At 32.3% G+C, this 21,950-nt stretch overlaps 1 protein-coding gene across 1 annotated transcript in view; it reads left to right on the top strand.

Annotated features, from left to right (window-relative positions):
• EYS (eyes shut homolog) overlaps positions 1-21,950 on the top strand; it is a 1,637,266-nt gene that overhangs the window by 126,419 nt on the left and 1,488,897 nt on the right. The window contains 3 exon segments of the mRNA XM_032341352.1: positions 3,450-3,615; positions 13,832-13,971; positions 21,351-21,517. Coding sequence (XP_032197243.1) covers positions 3,450-3,615; positions 13,832-13,971; positions 21,351-21,517 — 473 coding nt within the window.

The following is a 21,950-nucleotide window of genomic DNA, read 5'->3' as shown; positions in this document are numbered from 1 at the left end:
AATAAATCAACATATAGAGTTGTTTTTAAAGCTTCTTCATACTATCAATCAAGATCAGTCTCCCTTTATAAAAAAAGGAAAAGCCTTAAGGAAAGCATCTTCAAATACATTTGGCATAAGTATGTTAAATCAGTTGGTTAGGATTACAAAAATTTTATGAATATGTATTTTGTGTCAATCAAATAAAAGTCACAAAACTTTGGTACTGCAGAATTTGCTTCTTTCTGATGTAACATATACTGACATGTGATGCAAAAAAAGAAAAATGATTGCTTTCTTTTTTATGGACCATTCTCTTGATTTTCTTCTTTCTTTTTACTGCCATTGTGAAACTACTTGTCTTAATTTCACTCTTTGCTTACCAAAATTATGCTCTCACAAGCTTATTGAAGTTCAAAGTCAGTTCAAGTTTAGGTTTCTAATATGTGCCAGTTAATTAGTTCACTGTCAACAACAAGATAAATGTTCACTTCCAAATGCATGTTTGTATATCCCCACCCCCTGGCACCCCACTCACTTTCAAAAGAAGTAGTATAAACACTGGATCGCTTGCCATTTTCAATTTTTATATATAAACTTGGCAGTTAAGTTCAGGATAAATTGACACTACTATTTTCTGTGTATATTTTATTAGCAATTTATAAACACCTACTGTTTACCACAATAAATGTAATATTAATTAAACAATGAATCAGAGAACATTGCATCAAAAAACTAATGATGTACTTTATGCTGACTAACATAACAATAAAAAAAGAAAAAATTTTCTTACAGAAATATGAGCTATATATTTTGTAAGATAAGGACAAATTTAATACAATTGATACATATTTCAAATTTGAAACAATCCTCAAAAACTGAGTTTAGTCTGACCTCTAGATGGAAGAAACTTTTGAAAAGAGTGTTAGGTAAGTTATGCTATGGTGGTTAACCCCCTACAAACACACAGGTGCAGGCACACATATTTCAGAAGCCTAAAACAAAAGGTAATTTCTGTCATCACGTGCAAGCTGCAGCTCTACTCCTCATTCTCATTCAACTCAGGAATAATACTTTGAATATATGATCTATTAGGGGCAAGTTCGCAGTTTGCAGAGTACTTAGTATCTTCACTGGACACAGGAATTTCAATACTAACAAAGTCAAGTCCCAGGCAAATAGTTGAGTTGGTCACCCTAAATGTACTCCATCACATTTTATATAAAAAGAGTAATATTTCTATTTATAGACAAAGGTTGAAACTTATGATCACTGAAATGTATTTCCAGACTTCCACAGATTTTCTAACAAACATTTGTTACCTAATACATGAATTCTATGAAGAGTATTAAAACTAAGGATTATTTTTAAAGCATTTAGTCCAAGTGTTAATTTGGTGAGATTAAAAAATAAAATAGATCAATAAGCATTTCTATGTGAATGTTTTAAATCCTCATGGGAATAAACAAAATTGATGGAGAAAAATTAGTATTAACATGTTATCTAAGGTCACTGTAGAACTTTAGATAACAGGAGAGAGGACTATTCATCCTACTGAAAATAAATTAACTTCAATGTAAAAAAGAGGCGACTTTAGAGTAACTGAATTTTGCAAAGACATCGATTTGGTCAGACAAATTATGTTGAATCATCAAGTCTTTCTATTTAAGTTTATGAGAATTAAGAAAATAGTGTTTTAATAGGCAGTGAATATTATATTAGTCACCATGTCCACATGAATTCAGAATGACTATTTTTCCTTAATTAATTAATTAATCTTTCAGATTATCTCTCATCTTTAGTGTTGATTCCTGTTATATTGCCATTTATTAATTAATATAGAGACTTCTACTTCAAGATTCATATTTTGTCTAGCTACTAGGAAATTGTGTTGTGAATCCAGGTAAAACGTAATTATGACTTGAAACAACGAGTACAAAGATCACTTATTGTAGTAATTGCAATAAAGGAAATTTCAGATGTTTGTGATTCTTTGTGTCCCATGACTCAGCTCTTCTAAGATTAGCTAACTTAGGGGAATTTTCTCACTGAAAGCTTGGAGAATCAGAAATAAATGTAGGGTATCCAAAAATAGAATATGTGATAGTAGTCTGTCCCCAGGGTTTAAACTTACCTTATTGGTTTATGGCATTCTAAAACTTCAGTAAAGTAGCATGTATTAAAACTTATTGATGGCTTGAGTGTGACTTGAAATTGTTTAAATTTTATTAATTCCATTGTGGATATAACCAGATATGAATTCTATCTTTGAAGATACTAGGAATCACCATAGACAAATCATATTAGAAAATATGCCCTAATTATATTAAAACATTTTCAAATGATACACAAATTTTTAAAAACTAAACAACTTCTAACAGTACCTTGGCATTTCATTGTTTTAATACTATTGGTTCACCTGTGCTTCAAATAGTGTACCTCTTAATACTATAGTTATTTTTAATTTATAGTATACCTATACAGAAATTGTGACTTCTTAAGAGGGAAAGCCCAATTAACTTAGGTCTGGGTAGAAGTTGAACACATAGGTCTCAGAAATTGGATAATCATTATGCTATTTTTTAAAATATTTATTTATTTGTTTGACAGAGATCACAAGTAGGCAGAAAGGCAGGCAGAGAGAGACAAGGAAGCAGGATCCCCACTGAGCAGAGAACCCGATGCGGGGCTTGATTCCAGGACCCTGGGATCATGACCTGAACCTAAAGCAGAGGCTTTAACCCACTGAGCCACCCAGGCACCCCTCATTATGCTATTTATGCTGATTATTTTTCTTCTAGAGAAGGTATAAATGCTAAGTGGAGCATCTCTTGGCACTGCAATGTGCCTTCAGTTAGGGGAGCAGCCCTGGGCTTCTCTGGAGGCACTGACTGGCCTGGTGCTCTGCGCCTCATGGCTCTGTCAGAACAGTTGTTGGAAGGGCAGCTCTGGGCTGGGGCCCATGCTGGGTCATGTATGAAACTCTGGTATCAGAACAGTTGGCAGAGTTGTTTTAAATCTGTCTGATCCCTGGCATTTGATCAGAGTACCTCATGGTGCGCTACAAGTCATAGACTCCTTCTGGCTACAGTCATCCCTAGATGGTCATGGTGTCTGCCCCGCCCTCAGACCATGTGCTTAACAGGACAAAAACCCAGGCTAATACACACTCGGAAACATACCTTGTGATATATATCCCAGAAAACAGAGTGTAAGGGACTGTTGTGGATTGAGCAATGAGTCAATCTAGCCAAAAGAATATCACATAAGCGTTTTGAACATGAACATGATGAAAGATGGTACAGAAAGAGAAGTGGAAAGAATGAAAGAAATAAGCAAAAGTTACATAAAAAGTATGTCTTATAAACTTTAATTGATACTTCTAGAAATCAACTGTATATTTATAAGCAAAATACTCATAAACATATTTTAATAAGATGCATATCATTTTGCATTGCTTCCTTTTCTAGTATGTAGGTACTTTAGAGTGCACAAGATACTCCTGTTGGTTTGTGAAGAATGTTTGCTTAATTCATCTGTACCCCTGCTACTCTGGAACCAAAAGCCATGACATTTGCCAAGCTAAAGTCCATCCTCCTCCTCAATTTAAATATTTGCAGCAACTGGTATTCAAAGGTAATCCAATCATTTTTTTTTTCTTTTTTGTATGTCTGAATCACTTCAAAATCTATTGGGTAGGTCTGTTTCCAATTACACAAAATATTTTATATCTCAAAACACGAAACAAAGTAAGAATGTATTTAATACTGTGTTCTCTGATTTGTTCCTTTAATAGACATACACTTAACACTCACTACATCCCAGGAATTCTGCTGGGTGCAAGGCATATAATAATGAAGAAAACTAGAGCTATTCCCTACTCTTGTAGATCTGTTTTTTGGAGAGGAATTATTGAGCACATACAGTATGATACAATATGAAATAAAATGTTCCTACAGAAATAAATAGCCTCTCATGACATCTTATAACCAAAGAGGAAAAAAAGAAAAAAGAAAAAAAATTGGACAATTGGAAGAGTAAATGGGGAGGTCAGATAAAGTTTCCATTATAAAATGACCCTTGAACAGAGATACAAAGAATAAAGCGAAGGTAGAGAAGTTAGAGAAGAGTGCATTTTAGTTTGAAGGAATTACATTTTTAAAAACACTGTGTTTCAAAGTATACAAAGTTTCAGTTATGCAAGATAAAGCAGTTTTGAAATCTACTGTACAACATAGGGCCTATGATTAATGGTAACATACTGTATATTTAAAATTTTGCTAAGAAGGTAGATCTTATATTTGATGTTCTTATCATGGAAAAAACAAAATAAACAACAACAAAAAAAACAAAGTGGGTGGGAAGAAAGTTTTACAGGTGATGGATAAATTTATGACATTGATTTTGATTATGGTTCACAGATGTATACATAACTCCAGACACATCAACTTGTATACATTAAATATCTACAACTTTTGTTTTTTAAAGACTTTATTTACTTATTTGAGAGAGAGAGACAGTGAGAGAGGGAACACAGCAGGGACAATGGGAGAGGGAGAAGCAGGCTCCCCGCTGAGCAGGGAGCCCTATGCGGGCCTCAATCTCAGGACCCTGGGATCATGACCTGAGCCAAAGGCAGACACTCAACAACTGAGCCACCTAAGCATCCCAAATATCCACAACTTTTTATATATCCATCATACCGCCAAAAAAATGGATTTAAAAAAACCTCCACTAAATTAGAAGGGATGAATCCATTGAAGACCTGTTGCATCTCTGAGAACAAGAATAGAAATATGATTTGGGGAGAGGGCCATGCCAGCACTAAAGTGCTGGGTTAAATATTTCTAATTTTTATTCTAAAAGGAATAGGAAATCACTATAGAGTTTGGCACATTTAAAAAATAGCTAAAAAAGAAAAATAGATTGGAGAATGGAAAATCAATAGTTGAATATTAGTCATCTTGTTGGGGGATAGAAGCTTGAAATACATGGAAGTTCTTATTTTGAAGTGAATACAGAGAGCAACTGACAGAGATGTCAAAGGGAATCCTAGGTTTCTGGCTTTAACTCTTGAAAAAATTGTAACACATTTTTTAAAATATGTTTTTATTGTTTTATACAATGGCAGTTCTTATTTCAAAATCTATTTTGATGAACATAATTTTCTGTTCTATGATTACACTTTGTATACTGGTTAACTTAGCTCATGCAAATTGGCACACATTCTTAAAACTGTATGGTACTTCAGTTAAATCTTTTAAAGACTATTTCCTCTGTCAATGATATTTTGGCATTATGGTTTATCAACAATCAGCAAACGAGTAGGTCTGATATGTCTGTTCTCAACTAAGGGTTTATTTTATTCAACTGACAACAGCTGCACTTACAGCACTACTATTATATTAAAACAGTGTTGAAGTAAACTAACAATTAGCTTTTTAGACAGTAGACATGATAATTTATTTCATTATGCTCTAAAATGATATTCTGGAGAATTAACAACCCCTAATGACAGAAATAGTTACCAGTTCATTAAGCAAATCACACTCAACACCAAAAGTGATAGAAGAGAGCAATGACTTGTTGATTATTTTATGCTAGTGCTAAAAGGAACTTAGGAGATTGTATTATGAATATTTACTATTTTTTTAAGGATTTTATTTTATTTTATTTTATTTATTTTTTAAAGATTTTATTTATTTATTTGACAGAGAGAAATCACAAGTAGGCAGAGAGGCAGGCAGAGAGAGAGAGAGAGAGAGAGGGAAGCAGGCCCCCCTCCGAGCAGAGAGCCCGATGCGGGACTCGATCCCAGAACCCTGAGATCATAACCTGAGCTGAAGGCAATGACTTAACGCACTGAGCTACCCAGGCGCCCCATGAATATTTACTATTTTAAGAATGACACAAAACAAGCAAATGAGAACAACTGAAGTTAGAGAAGTTACCTAATGTATTTGGTCTCAGGACTATTTAGGGATTGTGTTAGTTTAGTTGTTTTAAACCTTAGCCACATATTCTAATCACCTGAGGAACTTTTAAAACCTACTGCTTGACTCCCATTACAGAACAATCAAAGTGGAATCGTACTGAGGTGGATGTAGAGACCTTGAAAGGCTGCCCAAATTCTTTACATGTGCAATATGAGACATAATCTACTGTACCCAGCCAAATCAGTTCATGGACTTCAGGGCCTGCATCATTGTTATACTTGATTTTCCTTTGTCTCAAAGTAGAAATAATGCATGTATACATTCACTAAATCATAAACATTAAAATTCTCTGAGAACTAAAAGTGCATTCAGGGAACATATTCACAAAAATAAAATAGCAAATATATTTTTTAGGAAAAATAGGAGGAGGAATAGGAAACCAATCAGCTTGTAGATCAATGGTCTCTGACTAAGCATAGTTTAATGAATGATAGAGTAAGCTTATTTTAAAGTAAAACAAATTCTTTAGGATATGGGGGTAATATGAAGTCAAAATTGTTAATGCATAAATCATCTTTGAGCAGTTAGCATCAAAGTAATGTAAGTGTATTTAGTCATTATCCTTTCATGACTCTCGTTCAAAACTTAATGAACATAAGCTAATGATTACAAAAATAAGAATTATGTGACCTCCACATCTGAGAATCTAAATGACTTGAGCCGTCCAAGCTAAAGGGGGCAGTGGGATGAAGCTTAATAGTCAGTAAATAGTTAAGTAGAGCTACCCAAATTCCTTTTTAATGTCAGTATAAAGATTCAATAAAGCAATTCTCTCAGTAAAGTTTTCAAAACAAAAAAGAAGTTAGGATAAATTTTAAAAGTATGTAGATAGAATTACAGGTTTTAGGTAATCTTTATTTTTTTCTGGTTGATGCTGTTAAAATCTCATTTCCTTTCTTTCCTCATAAAATATAATTGAAGAGAAACATTAAAATCAAGCTGGCAAATTTGCATGGGGTGCATTAATTTTACCAGTAGTAAAATTATTTTTAATTAAGATATTTTTCTACCAACTAAATGAAGTGTCTTACACGCCCAATCAATTCTTGCCAATATGATTGCTCTACAAAGAAGGGATGATAATTAATTAGAAGAAGACCCTTCAAGGACAATTGGTCTACAGTGCACAACTTGAGAAAGAGCTGACATGCACTGTTTCTTTTCAATGTCATCATCTATGTTCATTATATGTATTATTAGGTTTGAGAAAAGGAGATACTGACAGAGTAGATAATGAGTTGTGAAGTGAAATAAGATGATATGAATCATAGTTAAGAAAAGATGAAATCATAGCAAAAATAAAGAGATACGTTCTCTGAATACCTTTCTTTTTTAAAGCTTGTGATCATTACAACTTAGTTAACTGAATTTGAAGCACAAATTTGTAACATTTAATATGTGATAGTGAAGTATTTTTTTCTAAATGAATGAGTTCTGTGCTTCTGAATTGATATTGCAAACCAATATATATTTTAAATTCTCCTTCTTTTTTCTTTATGAAGTAGAAGATCTTATTTGTGGTAGAAGATATTTTAATATATTAATTATATTCTATTCAAAATGACTTTTGTAATTTTATGATGATTATTTGGAGATTGTATCTCCCAAGCAATCTTGATTAAGAGTACCTTTTCTTATTATACTGCTCCTCTTTCAAATCTTTTGTTAAATACCTGCTGTTATTTCTATATCCATTTAAGATTTTCAGGCCTTGGGGCACCTGGGTGCCTCAGTAGATTAAGCATCTGCCTCTGGCTTAGGTCATGATCTTAGAGTCCTCTCTAAGAGAGGTTGTGCTCTCTGCTGGGCGGGGAGTCTGCTTCTCCCTCTTGCTCTTCCTCTGTTCTCTCTCTCTCTCTCAAATAAAGAAATAAAATCTTGGAAAAACAAAAAAAGATTTTCAGGCCTTACTTCAAGATTTAAAAAACAAATCTGAGATTTAAAAACCAAATATATTTTATTGCTTTTCATTTACATTACTTTAAAAAAATTTTTACAGTAACAAGATTATGTTAATTATTAAATAAAAATAAGTGGCTTTCATATAGAGATAAGAGCCAATTAATGAATTTAATTAAAAAAACTGAAAATATTAAAATACCCAGGATTAAAATTAACAGTTATTTGAGTTCTACATTGAGAAAATTTCAAATACTGCCACAGTATAGTTACAAACACACAAAATCTGGGGAAAAAAATTGTACAGATATACCATGCTATTGGCAAGGCAACCTAGTGTAGTAAAGATTTCAAATCTCCATTTCTTTCACATACTTGTGAAGATTTCCGTAAAACAATAACAATTTTTTATGTTTGTTTTATTTCTTAAAGTCCACCTGGAAATCTAACAAAATAAATAAAGCCAACTATACTCTGTAAAAGTGCATTATGTGAATCGTGGGGTAGAGATTTAGTTCTGTTAAATAATAAAGCGTACTGGGGCACCTGGGTAGCTCAGTGGGTTAAAGCCTCTGCCTTTGGCTCAGGTCATGATCTCGGGGTGCAGGGATTGAGCCCCGCATTGGGCTCTCTGCCTGGTGGGGAACCTGCTTTCCCCCCACTCTCTCTGCCTGCCTCTCTGCCTACTTGTGATCTCTGTTTCTGTGTGTCAAATAAATAAATAAGTAAATAAAATCTTTAAGAAAAAAAAATAATAAAGCATATTGTATAGCTTCAATAATGAAAAGCATGTTACTGTTATATTGACAGTCAAAACTGTGCAAAACAAAGCCAAAAATAAATTCAAGTCATACAGAATATTTAACATCTAATAGAATTTCCATTTCAGTCATTAGGATAAATAACGACTGGTATTTATACTGGGCCACCAGTATAAATAACTGGGCCACCCAGGTGCCCCAGTACGCTTTATTATTTAACAGAACTAAATCTCTACCCCACGATTCACATAATGCACTTTTACAGAGTATAGTTGGCTTTATTTATTTTGTTAGATTTCCAGGTGGACTTTAAGAAATAAAAAAAACATAAAAAATTGTTATTGTTTTACGGAAATCTTCACAAGTATGTGAAAAAATATGGAGATTTGAAATCTTTACTACACTAGGTTGCCTTGCCAATAGCATGGTATATCTGTACAATTTTTTTTAATTGAGGTTGAACAACTGGATCGTCATCTGGAAAAAAAAAGTCTAATTTGTATCTTAACAGAATACTCTGAGTTAAATTCATATCAATAAGTTTTAAAAATAAAAATTTAAGTGATAAAAATATCAGGAAAATGATGGGGAATTACTTTATAAAATTTGGATGGGGAAGACCTTTTATAGCTATCAAAAATTTAGTTGCCAGAAATAAAAGGCAAGTCTTTTGACTACATGACAAGAAAAAAGTGTCTGTGAAAGACATCATCAAAGCAGACAAACAGCAAAACAAACAAAAACGGTTCAGAAGGCGTAATAAGTATTCCTAAATATACAAGAAAGTGTCCAGCTTATAACTCTTAATGAGAACAGAGCAAATTTTAAAAACATCATAAATACATACTTTTTCTCTCATAAATATGGCAAAAATCTGAGATATTTTATACATTGCTCATGAAATGTAAAATCACCATAAAATCTAACAAAGCCATTCACTATATCCATTAGATATATTGTAAATGTGTATACTGTTTGACTTAGCTTTCCCATCACACATGCTTCCATCTACATGTTAAGTAATATTTATACAAGATTATAATTGGCCTCATTGTTTATTGGAGCAAAAGAATGAACACAAATGTAAAAACGATTATGCAATACTCCTTGTATTGATATGGCAATCCCTGAGATACAGGGAAAAGAAAGGAAAGCATGCTGTAATATGTAATTGTGTATAAAATAAGCCACCTTTTTATTTTTTATATTCAACTTGCGGTTATCTCCCTGGAAGACTTTTTCTATGTTCTTTGCTCCAGTGTCCTGAAATTCCACTATCTTGGGACTTATATTACAGATTATAATTTTTTTAATTAAGATAATAATTGCCATATAACATTATATTAGTTTCAAATGTATAACATAAGGATTCTATATTCATATGTATTGCAAAACAGTCACCATAATAAGTCTAGTTAATATCCATACTACACCATAATAAGTCTAGTTAATATCCATACCACAGGAGCGCCTGGGTTTCTCAGTGGGTTAAGCCTCTGCCTTTGGCTCAGGTCATGGTCTCAGGATCCTGGGATCGAACCCCACATGCTTCCCCCCTCTCTCTGCCTGCCTCTCTGCCTACTTGTGATCTCTTTGTCAATTAAAAAAATAAAATTTTATAAAAAATCCATACCACACATAGTTACATTTCTTTTCTTGTGATAAGAACTTTTAAGACTTACTCTCTCAGCAACTTTCAAATATATAATACAACATTCTTAAGTATAATCACAAGGCTGTACATCGACCCCATCCCCAGGACTTATTTATTTTTTAACTGGAAGTTTGTACCTTTTGATCACCACCATGTGTTCTACCTATCCATCACTCCACTTCTGGCAACCACAAATCTGTTTTCTGTATCTATGAGTTTTTGTTTTTTTCTTCCCTTTTAGATTCTACATACAAGTAAAATTATACTGTATATATCTTTCTCTCTCTGACTTATTTCACTTAGCATAATGCCCTTAAGTCCCATCTATGTTGTTGCAAATGGCAAAATTTTCATCCTTTTTAGGACCAAATAATGTGTGTGTGTGTGTGTGTGTGGTGTGCACATGTGTGCTATTCATCCACCGATGGAAAATTAGATTGCTCATGACTTAGCTATTGTAAATAATTCTGCAATGAACATGGGGATGCATATATCTCTTTAAATTTGTATTTTTGTTAATTTTAAATAAATACTCAGAAGTGGAGTTGTGGGACCATATGAGAGTTCTATTTTTAATTTTTTGAGGAACCACCATACTGATTTTCATAGTGGCTGCACGAATTTACTTTTTCATGATTTTTATTCTTGCTCATGTGTAAGCACTTGATAAACCCTTTTATGTGGAAGCATGTGCCTTTCAATTTTGGGGTAGTCTCTATATTATTTCAACAATAATCTATCATTTCTGTTTCTTATTTCTGTGCCTGTAAGTCCAAAAATTTGATATTGCATCTCCTAAATTGATCTCATTTTCTCAAAATTCTTATCTTTTCCACTTCTTTTTATTTTGCCCTATTTTCTACTCTATTACTCCAATTAAAAATATGAAAACTAGTGTTGAATTTTTTATTATTTTTGTACTTTTCCAGACATTTTTACTCTTGTCTAAATTGCACATTTTTGTGACACTCTGTTCTTTTATATAGATAAAACAAATTTTCTTGTAACTCTAAGAATATTATAGTTTTGATTTGTTTTAAATTTTTGTCTTCTATTCAGTGCCTAGGTTTCTGTAAATTTTTTACTTATTTATTTGACATAGAGAGAGATCACAAGTAGGCTGAGTGGCAGGCAGGGAGAGATGGGGAACCAGGCTCCCTGCTGAGCAGAGAGCCCAATGTGGGGCTTGATCCCAGCACCCTGAAATCATGACCTGAACCGAAGGCTTAACCCATTGAGGCACCCAGGTGCCCCTCTGTAAATATTTTTAATGATGGTTTTTTCTTTCTTATTTGAAATCTTTCTGCCAAATGTTGGATAATCATATTTAATGGCGATGACATGGGTTTTGATAACTGCCAGCTCTATTGGAGGGTTCTACATTGACGGCTGACCATTCAATAGCAGAATCCCAATGAGCCTGGTATCCCTGAAGCAGGAGCCTCTAAGATCCTCTTTCTCATGAGAATAAATCTTGAAAATTATTTGTTTGTGGGCCACCAGGGAGATGAGTGGTGGGTCAGAATAATTATCTGGATTTGTGAGTTGAGAGAAGAGCTATGTCAAGTATTCTCTCTGTTGCCAGAACCCAATATTACATTCTCAGGCATGTTTAAGTCTTGATAATCTTAGAATATCTGCTAAGCACATAAATTTTTTTTTAAATAAGTATGCCCTCTAATTATACTTTTGCCTTTTTGACTATTGCCATTCTGATAATTTTGTCATGTTTCCACCATCTTTTTAGCTTCTTGAAATATATTGAAAATATTTGCTCAAAAAATATTTGCTCACTGTTGCCTCATTCTCATTACCTTTGTGAATTAACATTTTGTTTCTTTATTACCTCCTTTTTGAGGATTTGGGAGGAAGAAAGAATGATAACTCAGGTACAAATATTTAATCACTTACATCATTATAGAGAACTCTGTGCCTGTAAATTAGACAACTTAAATGAAATGGGTAAATTCACAGAAAAATACTAGTTGATGAATTGACTCAATAATATATATAAAATTAGAATAGTTCTATAAGCTCTAAAATAATTGAATAGCTTTAAAATATATTTCCACAAAGATAAAGATAATATATTGCCTTTATCAAAGTTCTCGCAAATATTCAATAAAGATTTAAACTCCTTCACAAAACAGAAAGGAGCATTTATTGATTATATAGGCTAGGATAGCCATATTTGAGTTATTTTTATCTCAGCACACTGAAGATATGATTCTTACTGGCATCATTAAATTTACTGATATTTTCTTCTCTCATGGCTGATCTGCTGATAATCTCAGCCGCTGATTATTTTATTAGTAATCTAATAATAATTTTTATAATTTTAAAATTACTAACAGTTTAATTATACTTGTAAGGTTGAAAGGTTTGGAACATTTTGCAAGGCTTCCTACCTTCTTTTCTTTTTTCCAGAATTACATATAAGATATCTAAATATGTTTGCACACAGCGGGGAGATTTCAGCTTGTGAACCATCTCTACTTCATAATTAAGTTGTGAATTGTATAGCTTACATAATATTTTCTGTGAAATCATGTCTCACAAACACTAGATTTTAGGTTTGTTAACCTAAAATTCTAAAACAGGACTATTTGCTAGGATTCTGTGGATAAATATTATCTACATAAAAAATTTTATTGGTCACTTTACCAGAGGGTTTTGGTATGTTTAAAAGAGACTGTATCCAGTCTCCTATGTTGTCCCACTACCTGAGAATATTACATCATTAATAAAAAAAAAATCACAGGTTCTCAGTTCAGCATAATTAGTTTCTTTCCACAATTCTGGGATATCTTTGCTTGTTTGTTTGTTTACATTTCATCATTTCATTTCCAAAATTTTCATTTCCTACTTCCCTGTTTTCCAATTATATTAATTTCCTATAGATACTTCAACATATTTATTATAGGTATTTTACAGTCTATATAATTCTAAGTCATCTGTTTTTACTCTTTCCTCTTGAATATAGGTCACATTCTTTTGCTTTCTTGCAACTTCATTTTTTATTGTATTATAGATATTATGTCTGAAAGAGTGCAAAATAGCTGAATTATATAGGTATATGTATATGTATCCATATCTATATTTTACTGACACCCTCCCACCCCACATAAACACATTCCTTTTACCAGAGGACTAGGACAAGTTGTTAGTTGTTTGCCTATTATAAATGTTTTAAGGATATTTTCCAAATATCTTTTGAAATAATTACATATGCAGATATAGTATATAAAGAATAAAAATTCTTTTAATGCAAAATATATCTTCTCTATTAAATCATCTTTATAATCATTAATAAGAAATTTATTTGAAGTTTTGATGCTCTATTTCTCAGTTCATTTTCAAAATGAGAAGATTTAGCCTTATTCTACTTTGCTTTTTCAAATTTAGTATTCTATACATGTAGAAGCTTATTTTGTGATAGACATTTTCAAATTGATCTTACCAAGTAATTTGATGACTGTCTTTAATAATTTATGTAAATTTAAGTTTGTGAAAGATTATTTAATTTTCCATCTCTTTGAAAGGATCTGAGGATGGAAATTGTGAAGTGTCCGTTGATGCCTACTTTTTTCTCTCTGCAAACTATACTGAAGGAGCAGTCTATGTAAACCCATCTGAAGATCTTGATTATGTATGTTGGCTCCTATGTGAAGGAACGATAGAGGTAAGGTACATTTATGTAGTTGTTCCTGATTTGTCTATTTTTTTTTTAAGATTTTATTTACTTAATTACGTGAGAGAGAGAGCCAAACAGGGGGAGTGGTAGGCAGAGAGAGAAGCAGGATCCCTGCCAAGTAAGGAGTCTGATGTGGAACTCAATTTTAAGACCCTGGGGTGATGATCTGAGCCAAAGGCAGACGCTTAACCAACTGAGCCACCCAGGTGTCCCCTGATTTGTCTCTTTAACTCATAATTTTCTGGTTTAAAAAGAAAACTAAATTTGTTAAAGTTGTACATCCAGGTTCAAGATATGTGTAGTTTAAATATAACCTCAGAAACAAATTCTCAACAATCTACTTGGAAATCTTTCATCTTTTACTTTTTGTATTTATAATATAGACAGTAATAAAAAGTTATTTCATTTTATCTCTAGTCTCTTTGTATTCTATTCATGTTACAATTTGCTTACCAACTAAAGCCTCTTGAACACAGATGTGATTATGTCACCCTTTTGTTTAAAGATCATAAAACATTTCCATTGCCTTTTGGAATATACATAAATTTCTAGGTGATATCTAACCTCTGGGCAGTTGTAGCACAATTACAATTACGGGGCCTACAGCAAGAAGACAAAGAACAGTTCTTATTTTCCCCATCTCACCTCTGTCTTATACAAATTAGGTAATATTACCAAACAAATAACAGTAAGAAACAAAAATTTTAGAATCTTAATTTTAAATAAGTAAGGAACTTTTTGACAAAGAGATTGAGGAGTTTTTCAAAAAGTTTAGAGAATTAACAGAATATGTGTAACCTCTCTTATCTGGACACAACCTTAATTTGGTTATTTTATAGAAATAAAAACCACATTCTAACTTTGTTTGGTATATATTTCATATAAAATTTTCAGTAAAGCCTTTTTATTATGAATAAATCCAGTAACACTGAGCTAACAATATAAAATATGAGTCACTGTTTACTTCAAAAAGTACCAGCTGGAGCGGCATTACAAATACAGGCAAATAGACTACAAAATTCTCAGAACTTTTATTTTCACTTACGCCCTCAACTATATACATATTTTTGAAATTTTTCAAATTTATTCATTTTTTAAAAATTCATCGGTATTAAGCTTAATATACTTTTACATGTATACCCTTAGCCATTCATAGATACAGAACTATATACATAGATGACTAAAGTTTTCATCTTTAAGATATATTTAATTTTATCAGCCTATAAAAGAGCATTACATATTATATTAAATTTACTTATGAAGTAAATGAATACCTTCTTTTAGGAAAAAAAAAGAAGCAAATCATAGTCATCTTGTATACATATTTCTATTTCTCTGTATTCTTTTAAAATAATTACCAATTATTTTTTTTTTTTAAGATTTTATTTATTTGAGAGAGAGAGGGATTGAGTGGAGGAGGAGCAGAGGAAGAAGCAGACTCCCTGCCTAGCAGGGAGCCAACCACCCTAGATCCCAGGACCCTATGGGATCATGATCTGAGCTTAAGGCAGACAATAATCAACCGACACACCGGGTGCCCTTAATTACCAACTTTGATAAAATAACTAATATTTGCTTTTTTAGCCTCAAGAGAAAACACAAAGACAGCGATCCAATAACTGTTAGTTATTTTATCTTTTCATGATCACACATTTTATATCACTTTGACAACTTTTATGTTAGGCAAAATAAACATAAATATACACATATAAACATAAATATACATCACTTAACATTTGCATGTCCTTGTTTTCATTCTGTAAGGAAAAAGGATAACTTTAAATTATATTTGTGCAGGTATCCAATATAATTTGTTAATTCAATTTAATGTCAGTGTAAGGTCTTGATGTTAACCAAAGATTTGGAAATTGCAATTTACGCTATCATGTTAAGACCTTTTGATTTGTAGTATCATCAATAAACATTCCAGTACATAAATGTAGTAGAATCAATAAGAATTGACAAGATTAAAACCTTCTTAAGTGATATCCATTATTAAAATTTCAATTATTTCTATTTGGTATTTTTGTAATCATAAACAATTTAAGGAAACAATGATAGAATAGTTCTTTAGAAGTTATATTAAATCATTCTAAATTTGTCTAAAGATTCATTTATTAATTGGGAAATTACATAACCTCTTTTTAATGTAAATAAACCTCAGCATTCATGTATTTTAAAAAGCAAGACTTTTGACTTTATACCAGAATTCTAAGGGCATAATTTTCTTTTCATCTAAAAGACTAATTATATTACAAACACAGGTACATATTTTCTGATTTGTTAAATTTTTGGCAAAGGGAAAGTGTATAAATAAAGCACAGTCAGTCATTATCCTTTTCCTTTCATTTTTGACTGTTTATCTGAAAAATAGTCCTAAATGTACATATATTGATAAAAAATTTATTATGATAAATTAATTTTTAAAATTTCCCAACCAGAAAAGAAAGGAAGAAATAGCAAAAATGAAAAAACAACAGGGACCTAGCTTCAGGCAAACACATGACTCTTAAAGGTTAATTTTCTTCTATCTTCAAAGAGCAGGAGAGATTTAAATGCAGAAAAGTTCATTTTCACACACATTCATATACAGGTACACACCACTTATTATTACAGAGAGTTTAAACACTCTTGAAAGTGTACTATACTTAACCTACTCAGTAAACTCTATCTTCTCTTTCTGGTCTCAGGTATCCAAGACTTTGGTGCATCTGGGACAATAAACTAGTGACCTGGTAACAGTTTAAACAATAGCTCACATCCTTGATAATTCCATAGAGCCATATAATTAAAAATCTAGTGCTATTAATCCCAGAAGCATGAAAATGATGAGGGATTCTTGTGCATTAAACAGAGTAATCTCTCTATTAGACACATGAGATGGAGAGTCTTCCCATGAGAATCTTTCTTTTTTTTGTTCTAATGTATCTGTCAAATGAACAGTCTTGTTCATGTCAAAATTTCTCCAGAGTGGCCCCTGCAATTTCAGATTGTCCTTTGAGAAATTATAGCAATTAGAGAGATGTGTACCTGATTTAACAACAAGAAGGGAGGAATGTGTGGTGCTGAAGCCTATGAGACTGAGAAGACCCCATGAAGACTTAGTAGGTGCCTGTGCAATGTCATGTCACCAAAACCTACCAAAGAGCAGTCAGTCCACACTGAGAGCTGGACAAAAGTGTTTACAGGATTTTGAAAAGGTGACGCAAAGAAAATTCTATTCAAGGAATGTAGATTACTGGGACTTTCTCAATTCATTTTTTATTTAGGTCATCTGAATGATGAAATTGTGAAAGCTATGCTTTTCCTCTTCCTGTGGAATACTCTTTTAGATTCTATAGAGTAGTGAGGAAATTTCTTTTTTCTTTGGATCAAATTGGATCACATAATCGAAGAATCCTAAAATATTTTCTTTTTCTTAAAAGAAGAAAAAAATAGCATTTGGGAATTTGATGAAAATAAGATGGAGTTCAGATCTGATACGATACCTATGTCACTGTCACAGCTGGGGAGAGAAATGTCCCATGGTCCCAGAGTAAAGCAATGTTTGCTGTCTAGGGTCATGAATTTTCATAGTGAGGGATTTTTAATTGTATTTTGCAGAATCTTGTGTTTGTTCATGACTGATCCTCCCAAAACAATTCTGTTGATCACGAGAAACTAATTCTTTTAGGTTTACCACAATAATAGGAAGCAACACCTAATACAGTCAGTCTTACTAGTGTCTCAGAGGGAGAATTTATGGAAAGATGTTTGTATGCTTTAGAGCCTTAGTTGTAGGAGGTGGGTCCTTGTAAGGACTGCTTAGAGTTCATGAATAAAGCTTTGTGCTGGTGGACAGAATGTGATGAGAATCTTAAAGTGAAGTTTATGAACAAGCTGTTATGCTTAGTAAATAATTTATTTCAGTTGGTTCACAGTCTTACTTTCCAAGAAAAAGTATTTCATGGAGCAAAGAGTAAGTTATTTTTTATATATTTTTTTCAGTATTTTTAAATATAGGACAGGAAATTTGGTTCATTTCAGTTCTCATCATCAAAGACTAAAATTCCAAAAGTATTCTTTCCTTTCTTTGTGTTAAAAAAGGCCCTCTCTTCAGGTCTTTTTAAATGCAAACACTTTTGGAAGGAAAGCACATAAATATAAGTGAGTTCATTTTTTTTTTACATTCTTGCTACAAAAAGGTTATGAGATTATATATTATTATAAGTTATGAGTTTATTATATTTATTATATTATTATGAGTTACTGGGGACAGGGGATGCTTTTAAAACAACATAGAGGAGACAGTGGAACATTAAAAGTTGGAATAAGAAAGATCTTTAGCAAATTTAATTATTTCTGTATTTTTTACTAGGTCCAGGCCAGTTTAAATTTGGATTTTAATTCAACCAAATATATTTTTATTTAGCTAAAAATATGACCTAGGCATTTTTAATGTTCCCCTCACCTTAACTGAATTTTAGATAGGCTTCTTATTGACAAAAAAACCCTGGCCTCCTTTTTTTAGAGCATTTACTTCAGAAAATTTGCAATTATAAATTCTTTTTCTATCTCTCTGAAATGTATGCAAATCGACTTTCTGTCTCTTGCCAGTTTTAGGACATAGGAACTGTCTTTCTCAAGGACCTGGGAACTATTTCTTTGAGATATAAACCTTGACAGAGAGATGTAAATGTAAACATCCTGTGAAAGAGTAGGAGCCTAACTTCAGTGGGCACCACTTAGCAAACACAGAAGGCCTACTAACAAAGCAAAACCTTTACAAACTCAAGAATAACTCAATGTGCTTTACACATTTCATTGAAAAGTCTCTCACCTAATTTCATCTGGTATTTTTCCTCTAGCTAACACCAGCACTTAAAATTGCTCTTGTCTTGTTTCAGTGAAGTTGAGTTCCATTTCTCTCACCCACTGAAATGGTCTTAAATAGTCTTTCTTCCTTGTTGAATTTTGTCTAATGCATTTTTTAAAATTAATATATAATGTATTAATTTTTTCAGGGGTACAGGTCTGTCATTCTTCAGTCTACACAATTCACAGCACTCACCATAGCACATACCTTCCCCAGTGACCATCACCAGCCACCCCGTCCTTCCCAGCCTCCTCCCTTCCAGCAACCCTCAGTTTGTTTCCTAAGATTGAGTCTCTTATGGTTTGTCTCCCTATTTGATTTCATCTTTTCATTTTTCCTCCCTTCCGTATGATCTTCTGTCTTGTTTCTTAAATTCCTTATATCAGTAAGATCATATGATAATTGCCTTCCTCTGACTGACTGACTTATTTCACTTAGCATAAATTCTGGTGCATTTTCTACTTTGATGAATACTTTTCTAAGAATCCAGGATTCTACATATTTTATAAAGAAGTCACTCACTCCTATTGGGTGAAATCTCTTTACAGATCTATTTAATTGACATGGGCCCTAAAATGGTAAATACGTCATGTATTTATTAGGTCTTAAAGGTTCTCCCCTTTCCTATCTCTTTACTAAGTGATTTTACTAATATAATATCAAATGGCAAAATAATTTATACAATATGATTTTCCTTGAAATTATGGCATTATTTAGTCATTTGCTTATATGTACAAAAGATTTTTCTAAAGTATGCTGTAGATATTCTTGTAGCTTAATTTCTATTCACCCAAAGTTATTTTTGTGTGTCGTATTATGTTACACACCTACATCAATAATAATGAATAATATTATATCAAGTTAATTTCCTAATTTGATAATTTTACAGAAGTAATGAAAAGAAAATATCCTTAGTTTTTTATAAAAACTGCACACTAATGTGATTGGGTTGGTAAAGTGCATTATAATCACAAACTTCAGAAAAAGCCAATAATATGTGCATATATACATATATTGTTATGTAAAACATATGAAGAGAGAATATATGTGATAAAATGCTAATAATTATTTCCTCTTTTATAAGTGCTAATTTAACTTTGGAAGCAAATTTTAACATGACATCTTCAATTTAAGATACTTTACAATAAATACCCCTTGCATGTAGAAAAATATTACACTTTCAAACAATAAGGGATAAATATTTTTTTATGAAGTACAAACACTTAGACATACAAACACATGCAGAGAAAACTGAGAGATTGAATTTATAGTACTTTAGCTGTAGTTTAAGGGTAAATAGCATTTGAAAAAAACAAAAACGTATCTGTCAGGGCACCTGGGTGGCTCAGTGGGTTAAGACTCTGCCTTCGGCTCAGGTCATGATCTCAGGGTCCTGGGATCGAGCCCCTGCATTGGGCTCTCTGCTCAGCGGGGAGCCTGCTTCCTCCTCTCTCTCTGTCTGCCTCTCTGCCTACTTGTGATCTCTGTCAAATAAATAAAATTGAAAACAAAACAAAAACAAAAGCAAAAAAAGTATCTGCCCATGCAAAGAGATGTTTTCCTTCCCAGTAGACTAAAAATTCTAAATTGACTAGAACTCCAAGTAGAAAAATGGAGAAAGAAGTTCTCAGTTGACTCTTACCCAGCAGAGGCTAGATCTCTATAAATCATTAATCTATCACCAATGATTAGACCACGAAACTAAACTTCTAATTATTGTAGCCATTGGTGGGAAATAATTTATTGGCTATAAACCAACACCATAAAGGAAACATAAAATTATTGAGAGGAAAATGAAAAAAAAATAAATAAAGGACTATCAAAATTCTGTTGTGGTTCTGAATTCACTTCTGAGAGCTAGGAAAAGATATGCCTAGTTTTAAGCTGTCCATAAGAGATGCACTTCTTTGGCAACAAAATCTACTTAATCTTTTAAGGTAAACATACTGGACATATTTGTGAAAGACCTCTAAAATTATTAAAATGATATATGTTTTTCTAAACAGGTAAAATTATGATTTCCATGCAAATATGAGCTAAAGATGTGTTAATGATTTTATGTAATTCATTTTTAACAAAGGATGCAATAAGGTGCTGCAGTCAGTTCAAACATGAGTCCAAATAACTCAATGAAGGAGAAAAAACAAGTGATACAAGAAATAGTTTTTCCATGGATCTGGTTATCAGTAGGATGTTACTTCTATCCTATCAGCTAACATACAAGCAATGTCTATAAAATTTTGATTCAAATTACATTAAAGATGTTTGAAAACAACTGAATAATGGATATTGATTTATTTAGCTTTTTACAATGTATATATTTCCATTATAAACTGAATATGATTATTTAAAATAATTTTAAAATAAATCAAAACTGAGTTTATTTTACCTTTGCTAAGGGAATACATGAATTTAATATATAAAGGAAAGCATGAACTTCAAACTTTGAAAAGAATGTAATTTTGTAATGTGATGAACATTTACAAAATTCTTTTTTTTAATTTTTTTACAGATGTGTGAAAATGAATGCAGTTGTTTGACTAAAGAAGACAGTAAGAGATGCTGGTGCCTGTGTATTCCAAGATGGCCTTGCAAAATGTCTTTGGAAAATATAACTGATTATGAAGAAAGTGGATGTCAACATGAAGCTTTTTATAAAGATGAAATTAATAAATCCAGGTATCTATGCATCATTTGAAATAAGAATATTACCTATTTATCAAAAAGTTATAATTGTACTGACAAGCAAAAATTGATATTTTTAATAACTCAAGAACTCTATACATTTTTCAGTGTTCATCAAAAAAATGTACTTTTGGGGCATCTGGGTGGCTCTGTTGGGTAAGTGTCTGCCTTTGGCTCAGGTCATGACCTTGAGGTCCTGAAATTGAGCCCTGCACCCAACTCGCTGCTCAGAATGGAGTCTGCTTCTCCCTCTTCTTTCTGCCCCTCCCTTTTGCACTCTCTCTCTTGATTTCTCTCTCTCAAAGCAGATGTACTCTTAATTTCTTTTATGGATTTAAACTATCTCTCACCCACCTCCCCTCTGGCAACCACCAATTTGTTCTCTGTATTTAAGAGTTTGGGGGTTTTTTGTTGTTTTTTGTTGCTT

The sequence above is a fragment of the Mustela erminea genome, chromosome 4, assembly GCF_009829155.1.
Source record: "Mustela erminea isolate mMusErm1 chromosome 4, mMusErm1.Pri, whole genome shotgun sequence".
Classification (NCBI taxonomy): domain Eukaryota; kingdom Metazoa; phylum Chordata; class Mammalia; order Carnivora; family Mustelidae; genus Mustela; species Mustela erminea.
The sequence above is the reverse complement of the archived record's forward strand: the minus strand, read 5'-3'. Positions and strand labels throughout refer to the sequence as shown.